This window comes from Pleuronectes platessa, chromosome 23 (assembly GCF_947347685.1).
Source record: "Pleuronectes platessa chromosome 23, fPlePla1.1, whole genome shotgun sequence".
Classification (NCBI taxonomy): Eukaryota; Metazoa; Chordata; class Actinopteri; order Pleuronectiformes; family Pleuronectidae; genus Pleuronectes; species Pleuronectes platessa.
Window position 1 is genome coordinate 5,497,919 of NC_070648.1, and position 16,821 is coordinate 5,514,739.

At 46.5% G+C, this 16,821-nt stretch overlaps 2 protein-coding genes across 3 annotated transcripts; one reads left to right on the forward strand and one right to left on the reverse strand.

The window, feature by feature from the left end:
- Positions 1–1,286: 1,286 nt before the first annotated feature.
- LOC128429802 (solute carrier family 2, facilitated glucose transporter member 4) lies at positions 1,287–12,795 on the forward strand. 2 transcript variants are annotated; one of them, XM_053415607.1, is made up of 11 exons: positions 1,287–1,428; positions 4,951–5,046; positions 7,182–7,342; positions 8,951–9,075; positions 9,172–9,287; positions 9,425–9,587; positions 9,858–10,045; positions 10,131–10,235; positions 10,539–10,640; positions 10,887–11,090; positions 11,172–12,795. In XM_053415607.1, exons 1-11 carry the CDS (start codon positions 1,369–1,371, stop codon positions 11,385–11,387), a joined length of 1,536 nt encoding a protein of 511 aa, XP_053271582.1. In that variant the 5' UTR covers positions 1,287–1,368; the 3' UTR covers positions 11,388–12,795. The 2 variants fall into 2 exon arrangements, with proteins under 2 accessions (XP_053271582.1, XP_053271583.1); XM_053415608.1 differs by lacking the exon at positions 1,287–1,428 and adding an exon at positions 2,694–3,101.
- Positions 12,796–12,900: 105 nt separating this feature from the next.
- On the reverse strand, positions 12,901–16,650 carry LOC128430268 (Y-box-binding protein 2-A). Its single transcript, XM_053416300.1, has 10 exons — positions 16,504–16,650; positions 15,629–15,692; positions 15,229–15,262; positions 15,064–15,153; positions 14,730–14,978; positions 14,510–14,595; positions 14,143–14,401; positions 13,870–14,001; positions 13,697–13,773; positions 12,901–13,498 (listed from the first exon to the last, which is right to left on the reverse strand). Exons 1-9 carry the CDS (start codon positions 16,583–16,585, stop codon positions 13,735–13,737), a joined length of 1,035 nt encoding a protein of 344 aa, XP_053272275.1. The 5' UTR covers positions 16,586–16,650; the 3' UTR covers positions 12,901–13,498; positions 13,697–13,734.
- Between the last annotated feature and the right edge of the window lie 171 nt (positions 16,651–16,821).

A 16,821-nucleotide genomic window follows, 5' to 3' on the forward strand; every position in this document is an offset into this window, starting at 1 on the left:
CAGGTTCATTTTTGCACGATGAACCCACACTTTACCTCTTGCTTCTGTCGACAACTCCTGAGGTCAAAGGTCGACTCCGAAGCCCGGTCCCTTGAGTGGCCAATGTCAGCATCTCACTTCAGGACTGTGTGGTGGCGGTGTGTCAGGAGGTGGAACGGGTCGACCACTAACCTGAACGTCGGCCTTTCGAATCCCTGGCTCCTCCAGGTCAACAAGGAAAAGTGGAGCAGTAACAGATGGTGTTTTAAAATCAGCTGATTTCACTTTGCCTTGATTTCATAACAGGCCGGATGATGTCATCTCTCCTCACCCTTCAAACGCCCCTTGGCTGATTAGATGCCCATCTGTGCCGCTGGGGGACCAGAGCTGAGGAGAGAGTCCGAGCCGGGCCTCGCTCAGATCACTCCCAGCCGGGCCTCGCGTGCCGTGCTGCTGCTGGTGTCATGTCCTGAACTGGCACCCGGAGTCACATCCAACGACCACGCACTGAGCGTTGGTCCTCGTCCATCTCTCCTGGTGCACGGCGGCGGTTTGACCTTTAAATGAATGTGCTGACGGTGCCAGCCAGTTCTCTTTGAACCTGATCCTGAGTGGCACTGAACCTGCACACAATGATGAGGGAGGTCCAGCAGAACAGGCTCAGAACCACAAAGGGGGGGGGGGGAAATCACATGCAGCATGAATAAGAATTTTCCCAAATGCTGGTGGAGAAGGTTCATAAATTCGATGCCAAATCAATTTGAATATTTTTCCTGTCGTGTGCATGTAACAACGCATTGGCAGGTCATATGAAAAGGGGCTGGACGTGTGTGTGTGCGTGTGTGTGTGTGTGTGTGTGTGTGTGTGTGTGTGTGTGTGTGTGTGTGTGTGTGTGTGTGTGTGTGTGTGTGTGATGATCTACATTACTACCACCTAGGAGATTAGATTTTCATCTGCGTTTCTTTGTCTATTAGCAGGATTACATAAAACCTGCTGAATAAATTACCACAAAACTTTGTGTTTGTTTAAACGGTGATTTTTTCTTCTTCTCACAGTTAACAAATGACCTCGTGAGGTATTGCAGCCGGTCACACGCTGACTCTGACCGTCACAGCGCAACACCTGCCGCCCGTCACACCACTCAATTTACTCTAGCATGATTTTAAACCGGCTGACCTCACCAAACACACACACACAAACACGCACACGCACACGCACACACATAGGTCATGACAAGGAGGGCCAGTATTTACACAGGCGCCTTTGCTACATCATTTGGGCAGTCACATGGCAGGCTGGCACATGGTGTGTGAGAGTGAGAGAGTGTGAGTCTGTGTGTGTGTATGGTGTGTGTTTGTGTGTGTGTGTGTGTTTCAGATAACACTAAATATGCAGTTTGGGGACAACACTGGTGACATTTTGGCAAAGTTCAAGATATTCTCCAAGCCTGTGAGTGCGATGATATTTGTACCTTCTCCAAGTCTGTACTTGCAGTTCTTTCATAATTCTTGGCTCCCGCTCTATGAATACATGTGATACTTTTTGGAAATGTAATAGTACCTCTGTGTGTCCCTGGTTGTGTGAACCATTAAACTATGCTGGTGGGGACCCTGCGCCAGTGTTCGGAGGGTGTAAAGTGTCTCTACTTTTAGTCAGAGTCACACACAGTTGTGCGTGTGTGGGGCCCCTGGCTTCACATGATGGGTGTCAAGTTCCCACCTCACCCCCCCACTCGCTCTCAATGTGCGTATGAGGGCAGCGGAGGGAAAAGGCAGAGACAGAGTGGCATGGGGGGGGGGGGGGGGGGGGGGGGTTGTGTGTCTGTGAGGGCTGTGTCTTTTTTTTGAGAGACGAACAGCAGATCTTTTTCCACTGAGCTCTCTGGCGGATTCTAGAACGCACCCGTCACCCTCATCCACAAACCACACCCGCTCTGCTAACTCAGGTGGCCGAGCCCAAATTTGGGGTCCCAGCTGTCGCCCGCTGGATGGGGGGCCCGGGGCTTTGTTGTGTGGGAGAGCTGGGAGGGGGAGAGTTTGTGGAGCAGGGTGAGCGTGTGGTGTTTGACCTCTTTGGCATGTGATCTGAAATAGAAAGGGATTTATGGTTGTTGGGAAGGCAGACAATGGCGACCGGGGGCGTCAAAGACGAGCCCCCTCTTTGCTGCATGACACATGTTGAGTCATAGCTGCTCTCATGTCTGACTCTGACATGGGTTCGCCTGAGGTCCGGCACCTGTGCAGTCATGTAGCTTCCATATCTTACCTTCAATAATTACCTGGAGGTTATGTTTTGCAGCACCTCCAATTAAAACCCCCAGATCTAGTGAATATATGTGTGGTTCTATAAGGGGACTGTTGGGGGACATGTGCACTTAGTCGATTAGCTTCATTAGAGGTTATTTTGAGTTTTGCTTGCTGCCTCACTTGTGCATCCACACTGGAGTTTATAAGTCTAAAGGAGAGTCCACAATATGTAACACCGCTCGGGAAAACTGGGCCCTGACACCAAATTTGGCCCGAGGCGAACCTCCAGCTATGGATAAAGGATTGCTGAATCCAACAGGAATCTTATAATGTAATCACAACCATGACACTTCACAAGAAAAGCCAGCCCCCCCGCCCCCCCCTGTCTGTAAGGTCCCATCATGTGTCCTCCTGTAGCTTCTTCCTGCGCACATGCTCGCTCCCCTCTCATCTTCAGCCAATGGTCGTTAAGGTCACGAGCTCGTCCCTCCGTTCTCTCCTCGGACCTCAAGATCCAACAGCCTCACTCCTACCTCTCCATTCCCCTCCCACCCTTTTGGAGAGAGGTGTGCACGCGGGTGTGCGGGTTTTCGGCTCTCCCAGCTGCACGGACGCAACGCAAACCTCAAAGTACTGAGAACACTGTGCAGGACAGGACGCACCGGGTCGGTCTCCGCGATCTTCCCTTTTTGGATTTAAGTTTCCATTCGTTTTTTTGGCACAAAAGGGGCTCAAGGGCTGAGTTGCGGCTTGTTGTCCTTTTGAGGGAGTTTCACGCGTCTCCATTTGGCACGAGACGCACCTGTCACCGACTGCCAGTGGGTGTCCGGAGCTGCCAAAGTCATGCCGGCCGGGTTTCAGCAACTCGGAGGGGAGGTAATATTTTCCACTGAGGTTTCTTAACAGTTTCTATTTTGTGAAGGCTTCTTTCCTCCCCAAAAGGGCGACGTGATTAATCCTGTTGGTGTGCTAAAAACGGGTTTACTCCGTGCGTAATTTTAGTTTGGAGAGCTTTTACGCACGGGGTAATCGCTGTCCTACAGAAACACTGCATTTTGCAACGCAAGAAATAAGCAAAGTCTAATCTAACAATAATAAAATGATATAAAAATGATATAAAATACAATTGATTGACCTACATCTTTCTTATTTCTCCTATAGCTTCATGTTAAATAAGAAGAACATATAGAAAACAATGGCCAATGGGCGATTAATCTATAATATATGTTGGTTTTTACAGAAACTTGTGGGTCAGTCAGTAATGGCAGGGAGAAAAACTATCATCAGCTCAGGTTTAAATGGGCTTTGTTCCTTACTTAGTTCTGAGCTTGACCTTGACGAGGCAAATATCTCAGTTTACAGGCCCAGAGCTCAGTGTTGTGGTTTGAAAGGCCACAGAGGTTTTCACAGCCCTCATCAACAGTGCCTGTGTTGTGTGCTCCCTCCAGCTCTCTTTGAGAAACCATTGCTCGGCCAGATGGGTGAAAATGTTGGTTTTGAATGTTAGATTCCTCCAATGGACAGTTTAATCTCTCCTAAAGCATAAATCAACATGGATTGGATCTGTGATGGCAGTGAAACAGTGTCTGTGTGATGCTCAGAAGTGTTGACTTAACTATAACATAAAGAAAGTATTATATCTTAGTACCAGACGATCTGTGGCAGCTTTGAATTTGTGTGGAAATTGCTGGAAGTCCAAGCTTGAAAAGTACAGGGGCAGATTGATCCCACGATAAGTGAAAAGTAAATAAGTGACTGCAAATTCAGCTGAGACGAATCACCGTGGCATAGAGCAGAACATGGCCGCTTCTGAACGCGTTACCTTTTCTGCAAGGACACATGCACACAAGCAAACACACACCCCTTTGTTTTGGTCCGTGGATACTAAAGAGCGCTTATCTGCAGACTCAACACAGCAAGGTCAAGACAAAAGACAAAAGTGTTGCAGACGAATGCTACACCTCCGTGATCCATTGAATAGAACAGAAATGAATGGTAAATAGATAATAGACTTATTATTTTACTTTATTGAATAATAAACATTAGCCAAGTGTGTGAACTGCTTTTTCCTCCATTAAAAACATTATTCTAACCAGAACCAAGACCCAGACTTTGCTCTTAGTCACACCATATTGTTGGTGTTGAGTCACGCTACTAAAATATCAGCTTTTCAGGAAGCCTTATCACCACTATGATGGATTTAAATTGGTGTTGTTTGTCCGGCTGCCTCCTTACATCCTCCAAAAGCTGATAAAACCCCCAAATCAGCTATGAAAATCATTCTCCTAGCGTAGCAGCTATCCTCTGGGTCATCTTATCCGCCCGTTATGACATGAAAAGCTCTTTGAGAGTATTCAAACTCACTCTTCTGGAAGGGGAAGTCCTCATCTCCCCAAGGTCGTCTCATCTGTCACCTTGAAGACAGGTGCCATGAGGCCTGATGGGAAAGTGGAGGGAAGCTAACGTTCAGTAAAGTGGCCCGTGAGGTCTTGAGCAGCACTAGAGAGATTGTTCCGCATCACGATCACAGTTATATATAGTTGATGTTGGCTGAGCGGGGCCATGTGCATGTGTGTTTAACCTCTGTTGGTGTGACAAGAAAAGCTCCCAGCATTACTCACCGGGATGGAAATAATAGAGTTTATAACAGTAAAGGTTTATGTATTTGATAGTTTTATGTATTTTTGTTCAAGTGTGTGTGTTTGTGTGTGTGTTTCCCGTGCAGGCAGTGACTGGAACCCTTGCTCTCTCAGTCTTCACTGCCGTTCTGGGATCTCTGGAGTTCGGATACAACATCGGCGTCATCAATGCACCACAGAAGGTAAAGAGCTGAGCACTGATCACTGGGAGGGTATCTGAAAGGATATCCCAGGACTAGAGGGATCCTCGGTAGAGCGGATATCCCGTGGCATTGGGCACATATAACATGTTAATGCATAAGATCTGAACTTTTATTTGGATCTGCACCAAATTGCAAATGGACATAAACCCTCTCAACATGCCAGGTACTGTTTTTCTTAAAGATCCATGAATTATTCCCTGAGGAATCAATGAAATTGTTCAAAGAAAGTGAAGGAAATCCGACCCATGATTTAGATCTACAACCTAATGGGTTCTTCCCTGATCCACAACACATCCTTCCACCAAGTTGCATGACAATTCAAACCAGCAGTCTTTGCGTAATCCCGCTAACAAACACACAAACCACCAACAAGCAAACGGACACGGGTGAAAACACCTCCTTCTTCCTGGAAGTAAAAATTCCACGCAAGAACCAGTCTGGATTCGGGGAAAAGAGCTGGTGTTTATAGAGGCGCTGGTGCATGCTGGGTGGCTAACACGGTGGCATTTAACCAGACGTCAACTCAGCTGTTTCTCAAATATTCCCTGATGTTACAAGGGGACGTGTTTGATGTCACAACATGACGCCGAGCTGCCTCGAGGTGCAAGGGAATTGGATCAAGGGAGAGACTGTAAATACAAAGATTGAATGTGATAGAGGGACAGAGAGAGAGAGAGAGAGAGAGAGAGAGAGAGAGAGAGAGAGAGAGGCGGGGTCCCTTCATTGTGTCAACACAACAAACAGAGATGGGACAAGTCTCTGTCTGGTTCTTGTGGAACAACGTCTTAGGTGGTTTTGTTTTTGTCCATCACCCTGTTGCTCTCTATGCATCTGTAGTAGGAAGGAGCGTTTGAGGACAACATGTGAGAAATGTTGTGAGAGTGTGATTTATGATTATGGTGCATGCAGCAGCCGGCTCTTTATAATCAGGACCTTTAATATAAATGTCTGTGAATAATTTTAGTTTGAGACATCTCCACACAAACAACACCAGCAGTATAGACACAGTTTTGTTTTGTTTGAACCAATATCTTTATTGAATAATTGCGTATAAGTAAAATAAGGTAAAAATATGTAGAATATACAATAATTAATTGTAGTACTTATTGTAGTACTTACAATAACAGTAATAATAGAAGTTCTACCACAAATCATCAGCATATCACAATAATTATATGGTTATATGGTATAGGTATACATATATCAAATATTTACGTATGCAAATGTGGAATAGGGATATATTGTTAATGCAACTGTGATAATTATCAGACTACAAACCTGATCATTGTACTTAAATGAATAAGTAAAGTAATCTAAATAAAATTAGATAAACTATAATGATTTCAGCCACTTGTAGCGATCAGCGACCATCTATTTCAATATATTATACTTTAGGAAGTTACAGCAGATGTTCCACAACTTGTCAATTATCCTCTTTACAGTGTTTAACTCATCTTTCCCCAAACAAAGTCAAAAACCCCATGTGTCTTTTCAGCCAGTGTTTGTTTCCTCCATGAACCTGCTACACAGCCTCTTGGCAGAATAGAGCCTGCTAGCTGTTAGCTCGCTGTCACACCCCCCCCCCCCCACACACACACGCCGCTGTCGTTCAGTGAGATGACGAGTGTCCTCAAGTCAAGTCAGGTGAGATGTTTCCGATGCGCCGCGTGCTGGTGCTCGGGCATCTGCTCGTAAAGCTGTTTTACCTTGACCCTCAGCTGCGAACTGGATTCAGCTGACACAGTTCCAGAGACACACACACACACACACAGACACACACACACACCAGAATAGAAGACGAGCGGCTGCTGTATCTTAACGTGTGTGTGTGTGTGTGTGTGCGTGTGTGTGTGTTGCATTCTCTTACTGGTCATCGTGTATTGGACTGTAGCTCTTGTTCATGTGGCACCATTAACACACCAGTAAAATGCCGTCGGCCACAGATCAGGCTGCAGGTCCCATCCAGGACACATTATTCATGACACAAGAAAAATTGAGTTGGGTTTAAAAACTTAATGATTAATATATAACATATAATTTACTGACAATAAAACATCCTCAGCTTTTAACAAATGCAGATTTCGAAGTTTCTAAGTTCTTCCCCCCCCCTGCAGATCATTGAGGAGGAGTACAACGCGACATGGATTCACCGGTATGGAGAGCCCATCCCCACGGGGACCCTCACCTCCCTCTGGTCCCTGTCTGTGGCCATCTTCTCCATCGGGGGCATGTTGTCCTCCTTCTGCGTGGGCTTTGTCTCGGAGTGGCTGGGCAGGTAGGGGAAACAGAAACTCGCTACTTGAAGTTGAAGTTTGAAGATTTCTGTGTGGTTTTCTTGCAAATGCATGAAAGTAAAAATCTAAAAGCTTGACACTCTGTCATATCGCATAAATCTACTGTGAATGCAATGAGAGGAGGTCCAGATGAACACAGAATGGCCCAGCAGTTCCCTTATGAAACCACAATTCATTAGATCCTGAACCAAATGCAAATTTAAGTAATAATAAAGTAGTAAATACCCCAGTGGCTCACACATGAGTATCTCCCTTTCACCGCTGTGTGGAATCCAAGATGGATCCAAACATCCATTTTCAGTCATTCAGGGGAAACTCTGACCTGGACGCTCCTCGTCGGCCCAGTTTCCCACTGTAACCTGAGCTGGGATTCGAACTGGAGACCACATCTTCCACTGACTGAAAGGAGATCTCCCCAGAGCTGGCAGCACTGTGTCAGGAGGAGTAGGTGAGAGGGGGGCTGGTGGGGGCATTCAGGGTGCATCTCCCTGAGAGAAAACGTTGGAGCTGCGGTGTGACCTCTGGGGTCAAAGGGATTTTGATGCATCTCAAGTGAACATGGAGGTCACCCAACCACCAGCCTGGCCTTGCTCACCCTTCCACACTGAGGTTGACCAGGCCTTTCGTGTCAGGGCCTCAACTCTAAGTCTCCATCTCCGAGCTCCGAGCTCCAGATCCTCTGGTAAATCCCTCTGAAAGACACATTTTATGTGTCTTCTCAGGACCCGGGGTTCGAAATCCATGACGTTTTGTGGAGGGTAGGAACATGTTAAATGTTGCTGCGGATCTGGATCAGTGGGCAGATTTGTTTTCTCCATCTTTAACGTAGTGAGAGAGGCCATTTTTCAACATTTTCCTTGATTTCTCAGAAAATACTTCATGGATCCTGAAGTGAACAAAATCAGGGGGACTAATATTTGATGCAAATCCAAATAAAAATCTGTATCTAGTCATTTACATGTAGGTATTGCATCACAACTAGATGTCAGTTATTGTCCAATTTTTAACAAAACTATATTAGACTAATATTATTATTATATGTATGTATGTTTTGGGGCAATCTTAAGATTAACAATTGTTTTAACCATTGTCCTGCAAAGTTGTGCAGGACAATGGTTAAAACAATTGTCACGACTTATTATGATGGTCTTAAAATATCTACAAAAACGGCAAGTGCTTTATTCAAGTGAACCCTTCTGGGTGCTTAGTTACCACTTATCCACTTATCAGAAAAGAGTCATTTCCGTCTAACATCGAGTGACTCCAGTGTTTTAGTGCAACACTGCCCCCTGGAGGCCAAATTAACGACCAGTTTTCCATGTGTGGTTCCCAGTAACTTTGAGAAGAGGTAAACAAACACAGCAATTGTATCCAGAGTCAATTTCATTCACTTATTCAGCAGTGAAATAAATGTTATTCTTAAATATAAATTATTCCAAGCTTCTGTCATAATCTTAATGCTGAAAAACTTATATAAGTGTTGGATATATTTTACTTTTTGGGGGATAAATCTGGAAGGAGCAGCTCCAGTCTGTAAATATCATGTTATATTGTTAAATGGCAATAATCGTTTGTTTGTTTTTTTCCAGGAGGAAAGCCATGCTCATAAACAACCTGTTTGCCTTCATCGGGGGAAGTCTGATGGGGCTGTCCAAGCTCTGTCGCTCCTTTGAGATGATGATCCTCGGGCGCTTCGTCATCGGGGCATACTGTGGTGAGCAGGCCTGCTGCTGCGATGTGTTTTTTATTTGTCGTCTCCCTCATGCCTGATACACACTCTACAATGCTGTCCATCTTTTCCTCTCTGCAGGTTTGGCATCAGGGCTGACGCCGATGTACGTGGGTGAAATCGCTCCAACGAGCCTGAGAGGAGCACTGGGCACGCTGCACCAACTGGCTATAGTCACTGGTATTCTCATTGCACAGGTACGACCCCACACGGCGATGTGGACGGACAAACTTTATGTCCCTTGATGTCTTGTGTTCCTATGTCAGTGTTTCATGTTGAGATACTTTGCGGAATCTTTTAAATCTCATGTCATCTGGCTCCTCTTCCCGTGCAGGTTCTCGGCCTGCAGTCCTTACTGGGTGGTGAGCACCTGTGGCCTGTTCTCCTGGGTTTAACTGTGGTGCCGACTGTTCTGCAGATGGCTCTTCTTCCCTTCTGCCCAGAGAGCCCCCGCTTCCTCTACATCGTCCGGTGCCAGGAGCATCAGGCCAAGAGAGGTGAGCGGAGCAGCACTCAAAACTCTTGATTTAGGTTCTAAGGGAAGTTTTTGCAAAGTAACTAAAATTAATATCCTCTGGGAAAATGGGGTCCAACGTCTCTGGAGCTGTTTTTGGGGTCAGGGCCTGAAACGTTATGGACTTATGGTACAATACCTTGCTGTCTGTACAAAGAGATTCTAGTATTTGTCCATATAAGATCCTAAATTGGCCTTCAAAATGCCCCGTCACTAAAACATGCACTCTTCTTCTCCCCGCTCACTCCTTCAGGCCTGAGGAGGTTGACGGGCCGGCAGGACGTGGGCGACATGCTGGCCGAGATGAAGGAGGAGAAGAGGAGGATGGACATGGAGAGGAAGGTGTCCATCATGGAGCTCTTTCGCTCGCCCCTCTACCGCCAGCCCATCATCATCTCCATGATGCTGCAGCTCTCCCAGCAGCTGTCGGGGGTCAACGCGGTGAGTGGATACACCCGGCATCCTTCAGGCTTTAAAGTTCAGGGTAACATTGACTCAACCTGGTTGTGTTCACCCCCTCCTGCAGATTTTCTACTACTCCACCAGTATATTCATGAAGGCAGGAGTCCAGAGTCCAGTCTACGCCACTATAGGAGCTGGTGTGGTGAACTGTGCCTTCACTGTGGTCTCAGTGAGTAATCGCACCAACACACCTTAGCCGCAAATAAGATAACAGAGGAGGCAGGCCGCCATTTTCATTCATCACGTCTGGTTTGGTTTGGCAAGTCAAGAGGTTTCAAAGTCATTCAATGGGTCAAGTGATGTTTCTTTAAGCCACAGGGCTCCTGGGATGGAAATGGCAGATCCAGATTAACAAGTCTCAACAACTATTGGATGGATTATTGTTCAATTTGTCACAAACATGCATCTTCTCCTCAAATCATCCAAAATAGATCAAAATGTTAATTTGTCCATTTTTTTCTTTCACCCACAGCTCTTCCTGGTCGAGAGGACGGGTCGACGGACGCTCCACATGCTCGGACTGGGAGGGATGTGCGTCTGTGCCATCATCATGACCACGGCTCTCGCTTTACTGGTCAGTCTCCCAACGATGCAAACACACTGGATACATCTCCACTAAACCTTATCTGAACCAGGGCCGGGTCTAGGCAGGGGCAAGAGGGGGCCTGGCCCCCTCAAATAAATGTTGTGCCCCCTCAAACTAAATAGGGTTAGGGTTAGGGTTAGGCACAATGCCCCCTCAAGATTTGTGGCTGCCCCCTCATACATGCCTGTCTAGACCCGGCCCTGATCTGAACCACTGTCTTCCTCCGCCTGACAGGAGAGTGTTCCCTGGATGAGCTACGTCAGCATGCTGGCAATCTTCGGCTTCGTGGCCTTCTTCGAGGTGGGTCCGGGTCCGATCCCCTGGTTCTTCGTGGCCGAGTTGTTCTCTCAGGGGCCGAGGCCGGCTGCCATGGCGGTGGCCGGCTGCTCCAACTGGACGGCCAACTTCATCGTCGGCATGTGCTTCCAGTATGTCGCCGTGAGTATCCCACTGCAGCAGCTCCAACATTTTTCCTCCATCGTCCTTTTGAATGTTGTCTAACCTGGACGTCCTCCGCAGGATCTTTGTGGGCCATACGTCTTCCTGATCTTCGCAGCACTCCTCCTCTTCTTCCTCATCTTCACATTCTTCCGGGTGCCGGAGACGCAGGGAAAGACCTTCGACCAGATCTCGGCGAGCTTCCACCAGCACTCAGCGGGAGGAATGATGGACATGGTTCTGGACAGTGACAAGCCCACCGAGCTGGACTACTTGGGCGATGAAAGCATCAACTAGAGGGCTGGACAGGAGACGGAGCTGGGATGGGACTGAGGACAGTTTGGGATGAGCCGCGTCTATGGGCCTGACTCCAAACAATTTATTTTCTGACATGTATATCGAGGTCTATCGTTTTGTCCATATTCAGATTGTGATGCCATAGAAGTGTTGAGGGTGTGTGACAGTGTGGGTGTTCTGAATTTGGTGGTACCAGGTAAGATGCACATGTGGAGAAGGTGTCTGGACTGTTGAGGCATCGACTGCCAGTGCGATGAAAGGGATGCACTTAGTTGCAACACTGATAAATCGAAAGTGGAGAGGGGGAGGATTTCCTGCACTTTATTTATAAATCATCCCAGATATATATATATATATATGGAGTTGAGCTTGTCGATGTTGTACAAAAGCTGGGAACACACTTAAGGTCTGGTTGTTAATGAGATACCACTGGAGGGTCACATTCTGCTGTGTAGAGAAAGACGAAGGCAACACAACTCCTCAGTAAACCACATTTAAAGATTTTGATCTGCACATGCACGTAAGTATTAGTCCGTTAAACATGTCTGAGATGTTCCTTTCTAGATACAAAACTTTTTCTCTGACACATCAGCGATGTTGAAAAACGTACTCTCTGGCTATGTTATTGTTATTTGATTGAATGGGTTCTTCCTGATCCTATATCGGAGTTTTTGTATAATCTTGCCAAATAACAAACGCAGATGAAAACAACCTCTTTGGAAGAGATAAGAAATCTAAAGGGTCTGAAACTAAACTGGAATGAATCAAGGTTTAAATCCTACAAGTGCAGGATTAATGTATTTTGTATTTAGGCAACACCCTGGTTTAGAATTTAGTTTATTTAAATAGAAAAATCAGACATCATTTTATTTCCTTAGTGTGTGAGTAAAGAACAAACCTGATATGGTAAAGTGCCAGCAGCGCATGGTGACCCGAAAACGTAGAGAAACAGTCTTCACTGCCAAACTGGGGTTTTTAAAATCGTGAGACACATTCCCAGTTATGTTAAAGGCAAATCGTTTTTCCGATCATGACAAACTCATCGCACAACCTGTAGAAATACAACTTTTAAAGTCTATTTTAATACTTCATGTGTACAGTGTGTAGTTTGGTTACTGATGTAGTTTTTGAAAAAGGTGTGAGGTTCTAATTCTTTATACTCTCTAGCTGGTGTTTAGTTTTGTAAACTGAAGCGAGACGTGCAATCTGAAGAAGGCCGCCTGTGAAGATAATCTGGTAGATGAGTTTTGTATGACAAGTTTGTGAGTTTTTGTTGAAACCAAATGTGCCATTTGTTCTTTTAATCACTACCTTCTGAGGAAACATGTTCCGGGAGGACCTGGAATTGTACAGAGAGAATATCGATATTGTGACTAAAGGCTGTAAATAATATATATCTGAAAACACATTCTAGTTGTCCATTAATGACTCAACATCTTTGTTCTTGAAGTTTGTGCAAAGACGTTTCTTATCGGATCGTGAAACGTGACCAAATAAGGACAGAATCCTGAGATTTGCAAACATGATTTATTAATTACTATTTTCAGCACTGACATTGCACATGATCCCCTCCAAAGAAAAGCACACACAAATAAGTAAAACACAAGAAATAAGTTTCTTTTTCAATATATATATATATCCTCAACTGAGGACGATGACGGGAGTCAGTAGGTTTTTAAGTGATTTGAGGTGGTAATGGAACTAAACCGACTCCCATAATGCACCACCCCCCTCACACCTGCCTGGTTTTCCCCTTTTCAACCAAATTAAGTTAAATAAAATTCAAGGCTGGTTCTCCCAACAACTTGATGTGCCCAAAGAAAAATTGTTTAAGGGGGGGGCGGAATAACTTGGCTACCAAGCAGATCTTTCTTTTAAAGATGTACTTTTAATTTCTAAATATGCACCCACCACCAACCTGGATCCTATTTGATCCCCACCCCGTCCCTCTCCAAACATAGAGTTACCAGACAGGACAAGACAAGATGAAAGGAGGAGGAAGGGGTCCGAGGGGATGACAACAAGATTGTGGGTTGGAGGGTGGGGGAGGGGAGGGGAGAGTAGTGCACATGTTCTGAAATAGGTCCAGTCATCACCCCCCCCACAAGGACCTACAAGAAACACACAAAAAAGGGAAATAAACTCACAGAGACACAGGGAGTGAAAGAAAGACGCTATAGAAACAAAAAGACATTAAAACACACAAGACAGCTTAAACCCTGAAACGAGGATTATATTAAATCTGAAATCATCAATTGCCCGAGTTTGGGTAAAAACGTTCCCTGCGTTAAACAAAGACTGAGTCGCACCTCTTGCCAAAGGTCACGTGACTGTCCTCTCAGTGAGGTCATTCTGTCGGTGCTGGGACTGGTGCGTCCACTGCCTGCTGTGAGGTAGAGGACACTCAAAATATTTGTCCAATCAAAGCAAACAGTAGTGATAATGCATGATGGAGACGATATCTTTAAGTTCCAGATCTTACCTCAGGTGATCTGGGTGGTTTGGGAGAGCTCTTCGGGGAAGACTTTGGGGATTTGGAGGAAGACTTGAGGTCAGCTGGTTTGGAGTTCGGAGGCGGGGTCCCAGGCTCCGACGCAGACTTCTCTGCATCATTCTGTAAAATATGCGTTTCAAGCAAGCAACAGCTAATTAGCCAGGCTTTTAAGTATGAAAGATATGAATGTCAAAGTCCAGAAATTACTTACACATCCACATAATTGAAGATAATGTGAAGCATCAGTACATTCTCACTCACTTTGGACACAGACGACTCAGAGTTCCTTTGCCTGCGGCGTCTGGATTGGCGCCGTGGTTTCTGGCCCTCATCTGCTTCTCCGTTAGTCTGCGGGCCCACGGAGGCCTCGGTCTGCTTCAGCTCAGCCTGCTCTTGACCCTGGTCCAGGCTCTGCTCCTGACCCTGGTCCAGGTCAAGGCTCTTGTCAGGGCTCTGGTCCTCCCCGGCTGCCTGCTGCCCGTCTGCAGCCTGATCGGGAGGTGGGCGAGGCCGGAACGGTCTGTTTCCCCCCCCCCCCGGCACAAGAGTGAAGATTGAATGATTTCAACTTCTGGTTTTTGGAAGTGATCCAAACTTATAGGATTTCAGGAAGTGGCGTAAAAGTCACCTGCGGTACGGACGCCAGAATCTAGAACGGCGTTGTGGTTGCTGGTCACCTTCTGTTACGCCGTTAGTTTGCTCTCCAGACTCGCCCTGAAAACAAAACATCACAGCTCTTGGTTGCACTCAAAGTCTGTTCCCACCCTCCTGTAACCCTGTAGCAACATCCATTTCTGCTCATCTCTCCAGTTTGATCACCCAGTACCCATCCCTCTGCTCCAGCTTACCTCTTGTGCCTCTTGCCGTGGTCTGAAGGGCCTTCGGCGGCGCGGCTGTGGTTTGACCCCGTCGCTCTCTCCTGACCCCTCGCCCTCGCCCTTGGCAGCAGGGGCTTGGCTGTCAGCTGGTTTGCTCGGGTCCCCTGGCCCAGGGCTGCGGGGGAAGAACCGTCGACGGAATCGGCGTTTGTTGGGCGCGTAGCGACTCCCTTTGACTGGAACGCCACCGGGGCCGGTCACATTGGCCGCTTCTGAGCCCTGAGAGGCAGGAAAGACAAATTCTAGCACTAGCACACATTTTAAATTTGTTACGCTCACATCACATTATGAAACTGATTCTTACCTTGGCGGCTTCAATCACGTCGAACTCCACGACCTCGCCGTCTCCGACGCTGCGGAGGAACTTCCTGGGATTGTTCTTCTTGATCGCCGTCTGAGGGGACGGACTCAGCATCAAAGATGGCATATTATCCTTGTAGCTTTCAAATATCAATCTGGCTCATCTTACCTGATGAACAAATACATCTTCTTTGGTATCGTTCCTGCCAAAAATAAAAGCTCGTGAAGAAAACTGATAATCGAATGCGCCACAGACCTTTTGCCCCCTATCCGTTCGTAAGCAGGATGAAGAACAAACTACTGGACAGATTGGAATTGGACGGATTTTGGTGGGATTCTGAATCAGTGGACAGATCCAGGAATTATTTGCTTGATGGATTTCCCAGGGAATACTTCACTGATCTTGGTGAATTCAAGTATTCAGGGGGATGATCTACATGCATGTTCAATTGGAAGGTTGAATTTAAGGAGACTGTTGGGCAGAGTTCTGCACCCTATTGAAATGCTATTGCAGCTTTTAATCATCTCAAACTTGAAGATGCATTTAGACTTTGACGTAGAAACATTACCTGTTTATGAAGCCGTAGCCGTTGCGTACATTGAACCACTTCACCGTGCCTTGGACCAGGGTGGCTGCAACAGCAGGTAACACACGATTAAGTAAGATTATGCAGACGTTCATAAAAACATAGCTGCCGTTATCTCCCTTGCATCAAGGGCGCCGCGCTGGCAAGAACCTGGAGTGTTGTGCCTCAATCATTAACAGTGAAAAAACTTTGAAAACAACTTCTGAGCTGGGTCACGAAGGGGGGGCACTAAAAACACAGGTACAAATTGCTCACCTATACGAAAAGGTCAGCAAAGACAAGACACCTCAATGTCTCGCCTGCTCCACTGCTCAATTTTCCCGTGTAAAACAAAAACACCTGAACGCATCTAATTGACAGCTGATCATTTGCACCTGCACAGGGGAGCGCGCACGTCCGGTGGGGCGCGTGGCCGCGGATAAGGAGGACATTTAGGTCACGTGTGAAAAACAGATTCAAAAACACAATGTGGAGTTTAGCCAAGTTCAAGATTAAAAGAAGTTCGGTTTCAATGTGGGAGGAAATGTCAAAGACAAGACAGTCATGTTTTATTTGTAAATTAGAAATTAAACTAGTTCGGAAAATAGGAAGCTTCCATGTTTTATTTGCATGTTAGACATTAAACTATTTGGTAAAAGCTTCCATGTTGGTGTTCACAGTAAATTGTTAAATATCGACCAGGACACGTGTTGCTGCTAAAAACGAAACACAGCTTAAATCAGTGATTGACTCAAAGTTGCCTGTCGAGGTGGTTTTAAAATGAATCTTAAACTTGTGACGGAATATTAAACTCAAACATGATGGACGAACTTCATCCCAGGCAGCGATGAATTCTCCACCTGCGCCCCTTCACCCACCTATGACTTTCCTCTCCGGCTGTGGTTTGTCCTCATCCACCGGTGCCGATGGTGGGTCGCTCTGCGCCTCGGCGTCGGTCATGCTCTCTGTCGGTTGGACGCACGTCTGTGTCCTCGGTCCCCTCCGCCCTCCTGATCGGCCCGGAACTCGCCCTCCTCCGGCTCCTCGAACTTTTATCCCGACGTCCGCTCCGGCCGCAGCGAGCAGGCCACGCCCTCATTGGCTCCCGCGGGGCCTCGAACCGGGCTGTGATTGGCTGACGGCGGCGGGCAATTGGGAAGTGGACGTGCGATTATATAGTTTATATAGTTTTCTTT